This window comes from Mastigoproctus giganteus, chromosome 1 (assembly GCF_048544385.1).
Source record: "Mastigoproctus giganteus isolate SK-2022 chromosome 1, ASM4854438v1, whole genome shotgun sequence".
Taxonomy (NCBI): domain Eukaryota; kingdom Metazoa; phylum Arthropoda; class Arachnida; order Uropygi; family Thelyphonidae; genus Mastigoproctus; species Mastigoproctus giganteus.
The window spans coordinates 260,917,338-260,930,295 of NC_143575.1; the positions used below are offsets into that span (position 1 = coordinate 260,917,338).

Below are 12,958 nucleotides of genomic sequence, written 5' to 3' on the forward strand. Positions count from 1 at the left end.
TACAAATGCGTATACGGGTGTGGCAATAAATTTCTCAAACTGGTTCTATGGCGTCAGAGTTTGAAAATAAACAGAAGTGGTACGTTGTAGTTCAAACTTCCTCCAAGACATGGTGGTGATGGTGCAGAGATTCGAGACTGTCAGATCATCGCTTGATCCTCAGAATGATTGCTGATGAATTGGGTGTGAATATATTGACCATTCGTCAAATTCTGCATGAAGCTTAAGGGAAAACGAAGTTCGGTGCAAAGTTTGTGTTGGGTACCCTCACGGATGAGTAGAACCATCAAAAGTGTCGTCATGTGGCGACTTCATCCAGATTTTGTCAAGACAGTCCTAATTTCGTCAACTGTATTGTCACTGGAGATGAGTGATGGGTATTTCAGAACGATCCAGAGACGAAGCGTCAGAGCATGCATTGAACTTCAAAGTTATCCCAAAGGCCCAAAATGTTTCGTTTATAGAAGTCCAGGCTCAAGACGATGCTTATCATGTTTGTCGACTAACAGGGCGCAATTCACAGGGAATTTGTACCTGAAAGGAAGAGAGCCTGAATGCTGCTTTCTAAGTACACGTGCTTCCCTGGTTAGGCCAAAATTCATAAAGAAAAACAGTTTGGACTTTGTTGCACGACAACATACCCACCCGTTCCTCACTTTCTGAAGACATTTCTGAAGGAACATGCATTGCATTGATCAATCATCCACGCTACACTCCCGATCTAGACCAGCAGATTCTTCTTTCATATGATGAAAACTGCCTCAAGATGTTGAGGACATAAAGGAAAAGGAACTACCAGACTAACATCATCTCTTTGGACGCCTTGCTTGACTCTTCTCAGAATCTTCTCTAACGGTGTAAAAAATGCATTCAATCAGGTTGTGATTACTTGGAATAAAAACACTTCATTGAACCAGTCCGAGAACTTTATTGGCACACCTCGTATAAAAAATTGTAAATATATCCGTATTATTTTGTGTCATTCTAGCCATTAATTCAGTTGAAATAATGGCAAGTGCCATTAATTCAAGCTCACGGTTTTAAACTTTGGGTATAATTGACCCTAAGATTTTAAGCAATTCTTTGGGGCTTCAAAGGTCGACTAACACTGGCCACTTTATTAGATTCGCTTTATCTTACCACGAATCCTTGGAAAAATGACTCTTGGTAGGTATTGGAACTTATATTCTCGGTTGGTTCACTTTAATTCACCTACTCTCTCAGATACATCACCATCCATCATCACGGATATATGGTGATGGAGTCATTCTGACTGCCGGTATTTGGCAGCAATGGCTCAATCACCAAATGAAAATCTCTTAAATACTCTAATGTCCATGAAGAAAGTTTCTTCAGCGAACAGACAAAGGTTAAACGTGTACTAAAAACGAAAGTAATCTTACCTCACGTGTTGTAATCAAAGAAGTGATTTCTTTCAACAAAAACACCAAGAATAACTCCTAGATAATGTGCAGCGCGACTCTCACAGTTACCACTGTCTTAATTGAGTACAGAGTGCTTTGTCGTCCACTTCCTGAGTTATATATCTATCTTGTTATGTGACCTTGTACTGGCAGGCAGTACACTATCGTTTTATCCAACTACAGGTGGCAGCGACAACGCCGATAACAGACGAGAAGTTATCAACGAATGGAATCTGTTTGAATCAGTCCCTGGGACTTATTTATTTATGATTATCCCAGTGCTGAAAGTTCCACTTTCTAGAAGTAATTCGAAAGATTTAAATAACAGAACGTGTCCATATAAAATTAGATTTATTTAAATTCATTTAACCACTTAAGGGAACTACACTCACCACGGAAAAAATTAGAAATCTTTATTCAATGTCTTTTGAGGTTCCTTTTCCCCAAATAACAGCGCGTACACGTGGATTGCACGAGGAGTTTGAGAAAGTCCACCTCCAGATCCGACTATTCTCCCATCTGGATATTTAACAAATGCTACGTTGTTGGAGGTAGAGAACTGCGAATCTGAACTGCCCAACCTCAAATTGTGTACTGGATTCATATCTGCAGAATTCGATGGTTAGCGTAGACGTTCCTAATCTTCGGAATGTTCCTCGAATCACTCAGATTCAATTTTTGCACAGTGGATAGATGGATTGTCGTGTTGAAGAATTCATCGCAATCCCGGTAAAAAGGAAGCATTTCGTGGCGATGTTTACCAATAGTATAGAAAGATATTCATCGGAGGCGTCACGAATTTCTCACTGGAGGAGCAGACGCAGTCTCTATCACCAGAACATCCACAAAACCAGGGTACCACTTTCAGCTGCTTGTCTTCACATACAACACTTTTTTTTGGTTTTCACAGTGATACTGTTTGTCTCCACAGAGTTCACATGGCACAGATATGGGACCTCTTGAGGCGCCTTTCCCCTAACATTATGCAAACTATACACTACCCTAGCACTAACGTTGTGCTGAAGACCTTTAGCCTTTATAACAGCTTCTAGTTTTCATGCAACACTGTCCAATTTTGTTTTATAAAACTCAGGTGTAGGATTGAGGTGAGGGTTCTGGAATGGCCAGTCCAACTTTTGGGCTGTCATATCCACAGACCAGTCTGTCACAACGCGAACACTGTGATATGGAGCTTTGTCCTGTCGATTCAAGTGTGGACCTTCCTGGGATAACTCCAGAAGGGTAGAAAAGCCACTCAGCGAGAGTGCTGAGTGTGATATATTTTGCGGTGGAGTGGTCAAGACCACTGGAGCCTACCCAACCATGTGGGTGAGTTAGCAGGTAATCCTACCCTGGATGTTCCAGGGTTAACAAGTCGATGCTGGTAAAACGGTCAAGTACAGATTTTTTATTTCAAGTTTGAGCAAGTCCCTTACAGGTTTGTATCCCTAGCTTGAGTTGGTTGTAGAGTCCTGTGCCTAGCAAAGAGGTTCTGTGCGTACTCTGTTAATAATTTGTAATATTGTTCTTCAGAAATTAACTGGTGCTCCTGTCCTTGAGGTATGTGTTGGAGTCCGGTGTACAGTGTTCCTCGAAGATCGTCATAAATTGGGCAGTTATAAAGAAGATGGTCCCAATCTTCAATTTCTCCACATGTACAGTAGGGATTATTGATGATTCCCAAGGTAGTCAACTTATGATTTATAGAGCCGTGTCCAATTATAATATATGTACAGTAGAGGCCAGGAGAGAACCAAGGCGGCGACTTTGGATAAACTAGTTTGACATCCCGGATGAATTTCTTAGTTATTAGGCCCTTGTCCGTTTCCTCCCATCTTGTCTGCCAGATTTGTAGTAGCAGGGCAGCTAGTTTCTTCTTTTCTTGCTTACAGTTAGTGCGGGTGTCGATGGTATGTCCAAAAATGGTAGCTGGGATTCCCCGCGACAAGCAATAGTGCAATCCTCGACGGATAACCTCCAAGTCAAGGGGAGGACACCTGCAAGAACCTGGAGGGCCGGAGAATTTACTGTGCAACAGGCCCTTGTAATGGCGAGCAATATACTCCGCTGAATTGTTTCCAGTTTGCGTTTATTGCGAACAATTATTGCTCTATGGTACCAAATCTCGGATCCGCATGTAATAACAGGGAGGAACATAGCTTTATACAGGAGTTTGAGTGTTCTCCGGTTCAGACCCCAGTCACACCTGCTTACTCGGACAATTAAGGCTGCATTATTTCGGATTTTTTCTTGAAGGTATGAGAGGTGAGGGAAGAAGGAGAGCTTCGAATCCAGGATGATACCCAGGTGTTTTAGGGAAGTTACCAGCTTGATGGTTTTTCCTTGTACCTTGATCTGAGGAGGCCTTGATATTTGTAGGGTGTCTTTGAGAAGTATGGATTGTGTCTTCTATGGAGAAATCCGGAGCTTGTGTAGATCGCCCAGTCCTGTGAGATCTGTAGTGCTTGATTTCCAGTGGCCTCGAGAGCTGCTCTGGGGTCCGCTGCGATGGAGATGGTAATATCATCTGCGAATGCTTGGACAGTAACAGGGCCCAGATCCAGGCCAAGTAACTCATCAAGGACGATGTTCCAGAGGAACAGGCCGAGGACTCAACCCTGTGGGCAGCCTCTGTAAATAGATTTTGTGAGCTTCTGGTATGGTGAGGAGATGATGATCTTCCTGTTGGAAAGGTAACTTTGTATACACCTATATAAGTTGGCTGGTATGCATGCCAGTCTTAGCCTGCGAAGAATGCTTTGCCACCAGAGCATGTCAAAGGCCCCGGCAAAGTCAATGGTTATGAGGAGAAAGTACTTGTAATTAGTGCTGGCTGCAGCTTGGGTTATTTGGTAGAGAGCATCCTCTGTGCAGCGTCCTGGGCGAAATCCATACTGTGAATTGTATTGTAGGCCAGCTTCTGTGTAGTGTGTTAGGAGTCTGGTATGGAGGAGGCGTTCAAATAGCTTGCTCAATGTGGACAAGAGGGCAATGGGTCGATATGAGTTAGGCTGTTCTGGAGGCTTCGATGGGTTTTTGAGTGTTAACTTTAGTTCAGGTATTTTCCAGCTTTCTGGGAAGGATCCCTGGGTTAGGCATTTATTCAACAGGTTAAGCAGAAATTGTGGTTTATCTGGGCGACTTTTTTAGTATTTCTGGTTCAATGCGATCCAGTCCTGGGGATTTTTTATCCTTCATTTTGCCAAGGGCTTGCTGCAGTTCTTCAGCGTTAAATTCTTCCTCCACAGAGTCAATGTGGTAATCGTCATTATCTAGACAAATGTGAGATGGTCGGCGTCGCTGTCTAGACAGACTTCAGCATTCATGGTTTAATCCATAGCAACAGGTCAAATCATGAAAAACAGCCTCAAACAAATCCCTGCCTCCGTCGAACTTCATTTTCCGGACGATGAGGTCTGCATTCAAGTTAGGTTGATGGACGGTGTACTGTGACTTGGCGCTCCAAAGCACAGCTTTCCATTAGTGTACAGTCCAAGGAGGGTGGAACTAAAATTGCGATGGAGTGTAGCATTAAATGGGGATGATTATTGTATTATGAATGGATTAAGGAAAGTGATAACACATATCATGCTGCTTGAAACTGCCACCTGTCTTAATCGTCTCTGAGGGAGTTTACAACAAAAACATGTGTCAAAAGCAACGACTCTTATGGGCGAACCAAGAACATTTCGTTTCTGCGCATCTGTCACATTGCCCATTCATTTCTCCAACCAGAGCATAGTAACAAACATCCAGTGCGTCAGCTACAATATATGGTATATGGATAACCTGTGATGTGTATAAATAAACATTTCAGGATTTCTAATGGTTTGATTTTTATGAAATTTAGGTTGGCTCAACAAATATTTTTAAAAGGCCCAATTACAAAATTTCATGAATATCCTTCCATGGGAGTCTAGTTATTACATGCGGACGGACAGACGGTTGGACAGGGTGAAGACAATAGTCGCATTGCACATATATGCTAACACGTCTAAATTGGTGAAAAGCCGAGGGATATTTTAACATTTTGGATGATTCCAAAAAACATATCTTCTACAAACTTTGATTTAAATAAAATACTAGAACTGATTTAATAACTGATGAATTTAGAAGAACTCTAAGCGCGAATTCTGGTAGATACTGGCGAAGGAAATACTTTTGTTATAATACTAAATAAAACCTGTCTTCTTCTCTTATTTTTTATAAGAGAATTAGTTTTGATTTTTGGTTGGTGCCTGGATCTTGAGTGGTTAAGTGATCACAGAATAAGCTAAAAAGCGCTGAACTAGAAGATCAATTGAAAGATTCCAGTATAGATGAGCTAGGTTTGAAGAGTTAGGAATATTTAATAAGGATAGGAAATCAGGAAACGCTTTTCTGACCACCCATATACACTGCTCTACCATTAATAACTGGACTGCTGATAATCCCTATTATGCAGCATCCTGCGCATTGTACTGGTGATAAAATTAACCGAGTCGTCTCGCTGAGGGGCGGTTTGTTGCGACAACGCTAACCTGACTTCCGAATGGACGACTCTCTTGGACCCACTGTGAACGGAGGTGTGTCCGAATATTAATGATAAGACAGCGTACATGTATCAGAAAAAAGTGTAGTGAGAGTGTACAGATAAATTCGTCAATATATATATCAGGCAATTCTTTTATTTATTATTCTTCTTTACAATAATTCGTTACAAGGATCGTACATTCCATTTGCCCGAACCTGGCGATAAAATGAACAGATCCCTCTACAGTTTTACAGCAGAAATAACATAGGTGTCCCCCAAATCACTAAGTTCAAAATCGTTATCCTTTCGCTCTGCTATCAAAAAATCGATGATTTTAAATCCAGCTTTGGTCACTGAATTTTCTACAAATTCCTTTGTGAGTTTTAGGGAAGGATATTTCGAATCTCCTACGTGCCATTCTGTGCACCCAAAACCACCAGCGAGAATCAGTCCACCCCCTTTGCGTACTAATGAAGCAAAACTTCTCAGGGCTTTCTCGTGTGATTCATAAGTAGGACATGCTGCTTCGAGACACCCTAAAGACATAAGCACATCGTATTCTTGGATGTATTCTTCAGGTATAATTTTGTCTGCTATGGCATCGCAAAATATGACAGCTTTCACATTGCGTCTTGTACGATCTTCGATCTCTTTTATTCCTCTCTTGAGATCGCTGAAAATACAAAGAGAAATTTCGATCAGCTGTAAACTCAAGCATCTTATATGAATTACCAAATATACACTATAACTACAAAAGTATTTGAACCCCACCGCACTAGCGATCAATGAACTTGCTTTACCTACACTGTACAGAATAGAAACAACCTTAACCAACTTTTCGAAATAAGCCATAATCTATAGTCAAGGTTGATGTGTGGTAAGCGCCAAATCAACCTTGTTCAAAATGTACAGTGAGACTGTTTTTCAACAACCTGACTATACGTTTTGGGACAATACAAATCTGCAGATTTTTGGATGGGTTTGAACCCTTCAATGAATTATTTTCAGACTTGGATACGACCGTATCCACGTTCCAGTGGTGTTCCTTGGTGAAAGCAGGTTCAACAAGCTTCTGCATCTGCATTATACCGTGTGCTCTGCTGGCGTCTTATTGATCTTATATTGGAATCATTCGGATTATCGTTCAATGTTGTAACAATTTGTTGGGCCTTTCGTCAGCAGCATATTCAACACTGTCCTTAACCGAATTGGACTGCTGGCCGCTACTTCGACATTTGATCACACCTTGATCAGGCGATATTTTGAAAGTCCAAAACATTGGAACCAAGATTGTCCTGCAAAAGTTCGTCCCCCCGGAACGCATGTCCACGTTGTCACAGAAAACGCGGTCCTCAATGAGACTATTGGGACACGTATCAGCACAAGTACAGTGCGAAAGATGCTGATCACTAGAATTAAGATGGTCCTGCGGCCATTGACAACCAACTAATCACCATGATTAACACCACACACTGTTTACTGAATCTTTAGTGTTACATCTCTTGATTCAACACATTATTCTCTCAATCCTATTACAATACATTTTTAAATATTCTTTCTGCGCATTAATTACTTTTCTTATAGCTCCATAATTCTCCTTTCCTATAATTTTCATGTCCAGAGTTACTCTTATTATCTTATTTATCATTCCCTTACACCACAATCAGAAACACTCTTAGGACTTTACCAACAATATATTCAAGAAGACTCCTAATGTTATCCTGTATACCTTAATTTATCACTGTCTCAGTAATACCATCCATCTACCTTCTTATTTTAATCCCATCTCTTCCCCTCTATTACCGTGGCAAAGTTGGACTGGCTAGCCCAAATCCCTGACTTCAGTGCTAAAAGAATCTTCAGGTTGAACTGGAGTGTGGATCTCTGCGTTCCAACTTCTCCACTAATATGGTGTTCCCCAAGGTTCAGTTCTTTCTTCCACTCTTTTCCTCTTGTAAATTAATGACCTTCTTCCGAGTGAGTAGAGACCAGAGACAGAGTTGAACTGCTCTCCGCTTTGAAAGCTGAGTAAGGGCCAATATTGGAGGACATTAAAAAATGGTGGAGTTTACCGCGGAGACTGAAGGTTGTCATAAAGGCTAAAGTTTCAAGGACAGTGAACCAAGCCTAATTGCAGCCTTCTATAAGCTTAGTTTTTACCTCCGGTTTGCTTGCAGATCCATCAGCATCATTGGTATTTTGTTCAGATCCTGTTGTATTTCTGGAGTGATTGCATAAGCGGGCCTTCTATGTTGATGAGGTATTAAAAGCAGTTTATCTGTTGTAATGGCTTTCTGACCTTTCAAAGACATTTGATCGTGTTTGTCATAAAGGTCTTCAAAATATGCTTCCATCTTATGGTTTCCCAACTATTTTTTTTTGGATTTGGGTATCCAATTTTCTCTCAGACCGCTCACAGTGGGTGATGGTAGATGGTACAGGATCTCTGTCTTCTAACTTCTGCAGTAATACTGGTGTACCCCAAGGTTCAGTTCTTCCTCTCACTCTTTTCCTCTTGTAAATTAATGACCTTCTTCCATTGACCGCAAATTCTATCCATAGTTTAGCAGATGATAGCACATTGCATTCCACATTCCGGTTTGAGAACATTTGCCCTGCACAAACAGTTTCAAATTCTCGAATATCCACCCAATTCCTTAAATGTTGAACTCCAGGTAATTCTAGTCATTTTACCACTTTGTAGAATGACTGTTTCCCAAAGCGGGCAGAAAAGACCTGAGTTTGAGTCCCATCGATGATATGAGGAATTTTTGTGAGCCTTTTCAGAACGTGGCTGATAAGTAGGTCTCAGGCGTGTGTAACATGGATTACATGTTACACTCGCCATGAATTACTCATGGTTTTTTCCAGCAAATAGAAAACCTACCACAGAATACAAGCAATTTACAGACAATATACAAGGAGCAATATGGCCTTAGTCGCTGTTGCTCCTAAAACCATACGACAACGAACGTTTCTATAGATACGTCCCTGGCCACTGTTCTTCTGCGTTGGCTTCTTTAAGTCCGCTCTATCTTCCAAACTAGACGTGCCCCAATCATACTTTTAATGTCCAACTTCAAACTCACAGAACAAACTATTATTATTCCCCATTTATTCTTTCAACTTCGTTTTCTGGAGCCACCTTCGTTCATACCTATTCCCTGAAAATTACGAACTACAGATATTCAAGTTTAATGTCAACAAGATTCTTCTTCCATCCTCTTAACCTTCAAGCCATGCATGGCAGTAAATACTATAAATTCTAATAATTCTTGTGCTTGCGATTTTCATAAAAAAAATTACCTGTATCCTTCAAGCTTAGCATTTTCCTCCAAAAAGAACGATTGATCAGCAGCTCCAGGTTCATTGTCCAACCACTTCTTTACTGTCTTCAGATTTGACTCCGAGAAATCGCTCATAACGATGTGAGAAAAATGAGCACTGGCCGACATCGCACCATACATCATCGGACCACACCCTATTTCCAGCAGCTTAGATCCCGAAAATAGCTCTATGGGGTAAAAAAGAGAAAATAATAAAGAATCTAAAAGATTTTAAAACAATACAAACTTGATATTTTCTAAATTCTCGATGCTTCTTCGCGAAATACATTTTTATTGGAGATAAAAGTAACCAAAATCATTAATGACCTGTGATCTTTCAAAACTCTCAATAAAACTGGCTCTGGACACAAAGATCCAATACAAAAAGAGACCCAAGGAGCAATAAACCTTTATATATACATCTCCACAGATTGCAGATGAATTGAACGGTTCGTTTGAACCGTTCAGTCATGCAGTATGCCAGATCCGCTGATGGGTGTTTGATGAGTTCGGTACATTGTCAGCACTTTGGACTACCTGAAAGGGTGTACCACAGATTAACAGAGTTTCTATACAAAAAAGATAGCACGATGGAATCAAAAGTTGCTATCGGGAGATCACAAACACACAGGGGTTGTCAAGTAAAGTGAACATTTGCAGTGTTTTCACACAGATCCAGCAAATTTCCTTGCAAGGTTTATGACTAAAAATGAGATGTGGACCCCTCTCTTTCAGCCATAGACAAAGGAACAGTCCAATGTACATTGTCTCCGTAGAAAGTTAAGTCGATTCCTTCTGCTGGCAAGGTGATGGCATCGGATTTATTTTTGGGTTCCTGATGGAAAAAATCTAGCCCTCGGAAAGACTATATTTTCATACGAGCCGTGTGCGTGAAAAAATTCAGAAGAATCGTTTGTTCTTCTAGCACAACGCTCCAGTTTACGAGTCTGTCATTGTCATGACTGAACTGAATAACTCCTGTTTTGAAATCTTAGACCAACCCCATTTTCACTAACACCGTCGGACATTCACCTGTTTATAATTTGAAAAAATACCTGACTGGTATCCATTTTTCCCACCGACAGTGACGTAATTTCTGCAGTGGATTCATTGCTGGAGGTTCAAGAGAATTCATTCTTCGCAGCTGATGGCTAATCTTCAGACTGGGTTAACTTAAGTGGGGTTTCACAAGCATTGCTGGGACCACTGCTGTTTTTGATTTTCCTAAATGATGAAGGGATTGAGCGCGTGATATCAAACATTGCATCTAATGTCAAGATAGGGAGAAACATTAGTGATTAGTGCTAAGCAACATTCCGTAAGGATGACCTGAACAGTCTTTAGGAATGGTCAGAACTTGGGGGCATTACCCAAAAATATCTTACACACTTAGTGAAATGATTGAAATAAAAATAGTACAGGAATAAAAGTGTTTGGGAGTTATGATACTGTTGGACATGAAGTTCTTCAAGCAGTGTAAAAAGCCAAAAGGAAGGCCCAGGGTGTCCTATTAATGATCTAGCGAACATTTTCTTGAAAATATGGGATAGAGTGGTCATAATCCCACTGTATAAGACGAACGCAAGATCACACTTTGTCTACGTATGAGACCACACCGACAAAAAGGCATGGGTATTCTGGAAAGGGCCCAAAGATGGGAAAATCGCTGGGAAGATCGGCACAGAGGTCGTCGAAAATGGAGCCATGAACTAACTCTCAGCCCTGAAAAATAAGATCGAGTTCTGTTCTTTGACATCCTCCAACATCAGGGAAAGGAACACTTACGGTGGAGGAGGTGGATCCTCGACACACTATGTCCGAATTTTTAGAGGTACAATTAGCCCAGATTTTCTTTTCATGCACGACAACGCCACTGCATATAGAACTCAAGTGGTGGAGGAATATGTTGAAACTGAAGAAATCCAAAGACTGCCGTGGCCAACACGACCACAGATTGAAATCCGATGGAACATGTATGTGACACCATTTGGCTCAGCATTGCACGTCGACAGCCAACTCCTCGGGCTCTTGGTAAGCTAAGGTCTACGCTGGTGGAAGAATAGGATTTTTTGCCACAGAATCTTATAGACGCCCTTACATTGAGCATAGTTCACCGTTGTTAGACCTGTTGAGCTGTTGTAAAGGGGACCAAAGGCCGTACTGATGTCATGTGACCTTTTTTTAGAGCATCTTGTAACGTCTTATGTAATGCGACCTATCTGTATTTCTTGTACAACTCCTATAAATGTCCCACATACCCGTCTGAAGTTCCTCTCTGTCTCCTCATTCCACTGCTATTCAACGAAACAGAATCACACCAAATTTTGTCCTGCTTCTTTGCAACTGCAAGAGTTACACCACGCTTTCCACGTGTCCTGTTAATTTTTCGAATAGTGTAGTAAAAAAGATTAGAGTAATAGATGTAAAGTTCAGAAATAAAACAAGTTTGAAATTAGTTATGGATTGTACTCACTGCTGTTCATAACCTTATGAATCCCGGGAATATAATTACATCTGAAAGTTTCGCGCAAATCTTCAGTTGCCATTTTTATATAACCAACTGACTCGAAACGCTCTCCCCTGAAGTACTGACCCCAGTCGTCGGCAAATTTCGTCGGAGCTTTTTTGGACATCTTCGAAAAATGGCAATCTGAAAAACAAAACACAGTCAACCATCTTCTTTGAGTTTTTTCAATAAATGTTTGCATAAATGCAATATATACAAATTCATATACGAGGAATGGCAATAAATTTCTCCAACTGGTTCTATTGCGTAGGAGTTTGAAAATAAACAGAAGTGGTACGTTGATCTTCCTCCAAGAGATGGTGGTGCAGAGATTCAAGAGATTCTTTCGTATGGTTAACGTTCCGTGTCGCGATTTTACAATCGACCAACGAACGAATGTCAAATTTTGCTTTAAACTGGGAAAATCTGAAAGAGAAACTTACGAAATGTTGAAAAATGTTTATGGAGGAGAAAATTATAGTCAAACAAGTATGTTTTAATAATATCAGCGGTTCAAAGAAGGATGTGAGGCCACGTCACAATGTATGTCAATGACCACAATGCCCAGAATTGGGCGTCCATCAGACTCTCGAAATGAAGCCAGAGTTGCAAAATTTTGCTAAATTGTGCCAAGAGATCATCGCTTGATCCTCATCATGATTGTTTATAGATTATTGTCAAATTCTGAATGAAGATTAAGGGAAAACGATGATCTGTGCAAAATTTGCCTTACATACGGATGAGCAGAAGTAACGAAGTGTGTCGTAATGTGAACTCTTCATCCAGATTTTGTCAAGACAGTCCTAATTTTCTCAACTGTATTGTCACTGGAGATGAGTGAAATGTTTCTGAACGATAGAGTGAGATGAAGCGTCAGAGCATGCAGTGGACTTCAATATTATCAGAAAGATCCAAAATATTTCGTTTACAGAAGTCCAGTCTCAAGACGATGCTTATCATGTTTTTCAACAAACAGGGAGCGATTCACAAGGAATTTGTACCTGAAAGAAAGAGAGTCTCAAAGAGCACAAGTGCTTCAAAGACTATTCCAGCCAATTTCCCTTGTGAGGGCGCAATTTATAAAGAAAAACAGTTTGCATTTTGTTGCGCGACAACGCACCCACCCATTCCTCACTTTCTGAAGACATTTCTGAAGGAACATGTATTGCATTGATCAACCATCCACGCT

At 40.7% G+C, this 12,958-nt stretch overlaps 1 protein-coding gene across 1 annotated transcript; it reads right to left on the reverse strand.

The window, feature by feature from the left end:
• Nucleotides 1-6,075: 6,075 nt before the first annotated feature.
• LOC150091851 (nicotinamide N-methyltransferase-like) lies at nt 6,076-11,913 on the reverse strand. Its single transcript, XM_090385917.1, has 3 exons — nt 11,737-11,913; nt 9,244-9,451; nt 6,076-6,610 (listed from the first exon to the last, which is right to left on the reverse strand). The coding sequence occupies exons 1-3, from the start codon at nt 11,894-11,896 to the stop codon at nt 6,178-6,180; spliced, it is 801 nt and encodes a 266-aa protein (XP_090242043.1). The 5' UTR covers nt 11,897-11,913; the 3' UTR covers nt 6,076-6,177.
• Nucleotides 11,914-12,958: the final 1,045 nt, after the last annotated feature.

What these genes read in the sequence shown, in the direction of transcription:
- LOC150091851 (XM_090385917.1), bottom strand. Translation starts at nt 11,896, where the DNA reads ATGTCCAAAAAAGCTCCGACGAAATTTGCCGACGACTGGGGTCAGTAC. An exon ending in TCATAAGGTTATGAACAGCA is followed by an intron (nt 9,452 to 11,736) that starts GTGAGTACAATC and finishes TTTACCCCATAG; the next exon opens with AGCTATTTTCGGGATCTAAG. An exon ending in GCTAAGCTTGAAGGATACAG is followed by an intron (nt 6,611 to 9,243) that starts GTAATTTTTTTT and finishes TTGTATTTTCAG; the next exon opens with CGATCTCAAGAGAGGAATAA.